Below are 5,108 nucleotides of genomic sequence, written 5' to 3' on the forward strand. Positions count from 1 at the left end.
TACATAACTATCTTCAGTTACAGGTCAACCAGGAAAAACATTTCTATTTGTCTTCCTTCAAACATTGGACTATACTACAGTCTACGACGTTAGGCACTAGCCCGAGGCAATTGCCCACCTAAAGTGGCACCGGGCTAGTAAAAAAGTTGAAATTTTATAAAGCACTAGCCCGAACGGGCTAGTTGAAATTTTGAGCCTTTTGTAACACTCAGTGAGATTTCAAAAATATAAGTCGCCAGTCTTCTTTGTCCCTGCCTCTAATTTGACGTTTCTAGATAGTATGACATGCCTCTCAGTTGAAAAAACTCGCACCTTGCTCAAACTACTGAATATTGATTAGTTGCTATAAATAACTTCAATGTAGTTATTTATAGCAGCAGTCTGTCTGTTCAGCGTGTCGGCATCTTTTTATTTGACCAGTTTGTTGTCATGACTACAAATTGCTGTCAATCAAGTAACTGGATCAGACCAGAATTCCTTGGTACTAGCAACAGGTTTTGTCAAAACAACACTGTCTCCGAAGCAAGTGTAATGTATGCATTATCTCATAGAACATTTGGGTTAGGACCACTTAGCAGACTGAGGGGTGTAGTATTCTATTTCCTTTTTTGTTTATATTTTTTATTTATAATTTTAATATCCACGAGTTAATACATTTTCCTTTGCTTATTGCCTTTTAAAAACAATAAGACCCTGGCAGTTACATGTGACATAAATACCCTATGAACTATTCTTGACAATGTGGGATAGTTGGGTTTATGACATGGCTACCCCTCCACACTTTGTCCTGGTAAAGTCCTTGAAAAGTTGTTTTTACAAATGTAAAACCAAAAGAATTGTAACCAAAAAAAATTGCAAGACGTTTGTTTAATTACCCTTACAGCACCTATGTATTTTAAATTAGAAGTGGCATTATATACCAATGTAATTAGAAAGAAATTGTTAGAAAAGAGCTATTGTCAATAAAAAGAAAAGGAATTTAAAAAAAAAGATTTTGATTGTATATAATATAAAAATGGAAAGAAAGGTATAATAAAAATATTAAAAGTAAGGGTAACTATATTCAGTATTACATATTAAAAAGGGAATTTTTTCAATATTAAATAATTAAATATATATTTTAAATCGATTTTACCACCCCATCAACTGAAAATTAACCTGATTGACTTTGTTATTCACTTGCTCTACTTCTATAATAAGGTTTACAAAAAAGCACAGTATGGTACCACAACTCTTTACAACATCTGCTTAAACTTTTTTAATGAATTATTTAAATTGGGCTAGTGTTTTTTGGTTCGGGCTAGTAAAGTTTGAGAGTCTGCTAGCCCGAAGGGCTAGTAGTCTAAAAAGTTTTTGGCACAGACTGCTATACAAGGAGCAAGCTTTAAGAACCCCATTTGACAGAGACACTGCATCAGCAACAATACATTAGAAGCCTTGAGTTTATTTTTGTTTTAAGTATTAAACAATAACAGTACTTTACCATCTTCAGCTGCAAGTTGAGCAGATGTCTGATCCTAAACATGCGGACATCTTCCTTCCTGGTCATCAGATACAAGAGCTGGCATACATGTGGACACTGCAATATCAATATAATAAATATAACCCACATAAATTTATACAAAGACAAAATGGTGAGACACAAATGTTTTACAGATAATCAGTTACAGATTCAAAATATAAACGCATCTCTCCTCCTAGTTAGCTAATAAAGCTGCTGGAAAACATTTTAACATCACAAATTTACATGGAGTTAAAGCATTAAAAGTATTTAAATTTCTTATGCAGTAATGTCCTGAGGGGACATGGCACCTTGCTCAATACAGATTTTTTCATGAGCCCCATACCATACCCCCCAGTAAATTTAAGTATAATAATATACAGTTATTAATTTTGGGTGAGGTCACCTAACGGCTTTATTTGACCCAAATCTGGATGATTGACCAATGCCTATTTTTCTTATCCCTGTGCCCATCCCCATTAACAACCCTCCTCATCCTCCAGAGTAGACCAGTTGTTACATACCATGGTTTCATTCTCAGTGAAGAAGAAGATCATTCCATATAGAGTCTGCACCTTCTGCTGCTCCTCCACCAGATCATAGACAATGATCATCCAACGTATCAACATAGACTGAAATACAAAACAAAATGCTTACAGTCAGTGTGATGAAAGTGGTCTTTTATTAAAACCTGAAAATGCAAGCAATAATAACAGCTCTATACGGAGAGTTCTGGTGGCTTAAAAACACCAACTTAATATTTGCATTTTTGGATAAATCAAAAATGCTTTATTATAAAATACCCCCACTTAAATAGATTATACTAGAAATGTGCTTCTGACTTCAGTGTGTTTTTCCATCATTTCAAGGAACTAGTTGAGTGAGAAATTAATTTTGGGAAAATTTTAAAATTCAGAATGGGATGGGAACAAATCACACTTTACAGATCCCTTTCTTTATATGAGTCTTAAGTACCACACCATGCCTGTATCACAGCCATGCTTTTCACATTTGATTACCAAGACCAAGGTTATAAAATACAGATCCCTAAGGTTGGTGTGGGTGGATTTGAGATGGAGCAGAGACAGGGGTTGTTAAATAACTGCCACTGATCTGTTATTAAATGTTTGTGAAATAAGATATGGGACACACAAAAGCTGTGGGATGCGTAGATAACATGGATATAACCGTAAGATGAGAAGAAGGCATACCTGTACATTAGATGAAGGTTTATTGGTACACATCCAAGAGACTGCTGTGAGGAAGGACTCTGCTGTCACCTTGTCATTAGGAATCAGGCTCTTGATCAGCCGTATGTTGACACTGTCAGCTGAAAGAAATACATAAAGCTTACTAGTAATTTATTATCATAACCAATGTCTATAGATATATTTTGCACTGTTCTATAAGTACTACATCCACCACCCTGGCACATAACTGTATCCAATACTTACTAAATCTAGAGGAATCTCCTATGCCATGCATATACACAACACCTTGACTCTTAGGGCTCTTCCCCATAAACTATGAGTATCAATCTATATACTAGTAGATGGATCCAATTTTGGGGGACTCTAAATGCAATCATTGGAAACAAAAGGAGACAGGTAAGTTTTTTTCTGACTGCATTCATTGAGAGTACCTGTGGAGTTGGGTCCATCTATATGGTTTGATAGCACATTGGAAATGAGCCCTTAGTTGTATTAATTAAATCTAGAAAAACTTGCCATGTCATTCACACACCTCCCCAACTCATATCTAATACTTACAGAATCTAGAGGATGTTGCCACGACATACAATGGGTCAGCACCAGCAATTTTTCACAGTTAGCAAAATCAATAGGCTACTTTTTTATCACTTTTTTTTCTCCAAATTATTTAAATTTGACTAAACCAAATCAAACCTGTTTTGTTCAACCAATTTACGCCAGTTTTAGCATTTTGATAAACTAGCAAATGTCATCACTACCCCAGACACATACACCTCCCCCAACTTATATCTATCACCCCATTTCCATAGATTTTTAGATCGATCTATCCCTGTGGGGAGTCTCACTAGATTACTGTCAGCTTAGCTGGCTTAAGCATCTGTCCCGCCTACTAAAAGCTGTAAAGGGGTAATTAACTATGGTGCGCGATCATCTGACTGCAATTTAGCCTGAACCCCCAGGGAGTTAGGTCGATCTAAATTTTAATCCCTGGGTCGATCTAAATCTCTGGAAATACACCCTAACACTTACGAAATCTAGAGGAGGCTGCCACATCCACTAGTGCCTCTATATGCTCTGTCCCCAGCCCATTGTCCTTAGCCTGGTCCTCTATAGTCTCCAGTGACAGGGACAGTGGCAGGTTGTTACGTACCTTGGTGCTGGAGTCCTCTGAAAAAAATTGACAAATATTTTTTTAAAGCTCTGAAGGAAATTTACAAGTATTTTTTGGGCTCTGAAGAAAATTAACAAATATTCTTTGATGAAAATGTTTGATATTTTTGGGCTGACATATACAAAACAGCATCATGAGAAAATGAGTGTCATAAGTTTAGCTTCAATTACATGTACCAAGCTTTACTAGTGTACTAGTAAGTACTCCATCCCTTTATAAGGGACTTACTGTGAATCACTTGAGATAAGATTGGATGAACTCATAAAGTTAGATGCATAGTTCACTAAATACCACTTTTTTCTTGTGTCACATAGTATCCATATTATAATATATTATGCCACATTTAGAGAACTAGTAAGCATTGATGGTGGAAAAGGAATAGCTAAAAAGTGCTACAGTGATGAGCTGAAAATAAAAACTATGAGGTGTGAGTATCATAGAGGTAGATATGGTAACAGCTGGTCCATAGATGATGATGATGATAATTATTCAAAATTGAATTGCTTACCATTTGTGAAGTAGGCCACTGCATCATCAAGGTTTCTTTGTTCATGATCTTCACTGTGTCTGTGCTCAGCTGTTGATCTCTTGTCTTTGGACTTATTTGTTTGCTTCCCAGATGATGGCCTGGTGGACATTGCTGTGGATCCTTATATGAAATGATATGATTTATTCACTATTTAAAGTAAAAATATTAAAAAATTGATTAATCAATATATGTATAACACAAACAAAATTGAAATATGTATTTCCATTGTGGACCATAGAACACATATAAAAGAATACCGGAAATGATTAATTTTAGAATAGTCAATCTGCATACATCATAGAGAAAATAAAGCTCAGAGGTACACTGTTTGCATATGAAAATATCACAAATTTAGGCACTGAAAATGAATTTAAAAACCTCAAATAAAGGATCTGATTTCAATATTTCTTCTGAATGTCAGACTATAGCGGACACTTAGAACAGCATAATTCAACTAGAAATGTTATAAAATATTGAACAATGATTCGTGATCTTAAGAGAACTTGTAGAATACTGCATTTTTAATGAAAATTGGGATTTGGCGCAAAAATCTAGGTTTGGAGAACTTTCAAATGTCATTGGGTTTCTAAACGAAGAATGTTTTAATCGACCAGCTTTTTCTCAAACGGACCTCTACAAATACTTCATCATTCTGAAAAATAAAAACATAAGCTTTAGTTTGTGTAAATAACTTAC

General features: G+C 35.2%; 1 protein-coding gene across 1 annotated transcript in view; it reads right to left on the reverse strand.

Moving 5' to 3' along the window:
• The window catches only part of LOC106156419 (centromere protein I-like), a 41,552-nt gene that overhangs the window by 36,324 nt on the left and 120 nt on the right, over window positions 1-5,108 (reverse strand). Inside the window, exons 2-6 of the mRNA XM_086996650.1 lie at window positions 4,392-4,532; window positions 3,742-3,879; window positions 2,713-2,831; window positions 2,026-2,133; window positions 1,484-1,579 (exon numbers count right to left, since the gene is read on the reverse strand). Coding sequence (XP_086852776.1) covers window positions 1,484-1,579; window positions 2,026-2,133; window positions 2,713-2,831; window positions 3,742-3,879; window positions 4,392-4,521 — 591 coding nt within the window. The 5' untranslated portion in view covers window positions 4,522-4,532. The remainder of the gene's footprint in view (window positions 1-1,483; window positions 1,580-2,025; window positions 2,134-2,712; window positions 2,832-3,741; window positions 3,880-4,391; window positions 4,533-5,108) is intronic.

Source organism: Lingula anatina, chromosome 10, assembly GCF_051362555.1.
Source record: "Lingula anatina isolate TDL-2025a chromosome 10, LinAna3.0, whole genome shotgun sequence".
In the NCBI taxonomy this organism is placed as follows: Eukaryota; Metazoa; Brachiopoda; class Lingulata; order Lingulida; family Lingulidae; genus Lingula; species Lingula anatina.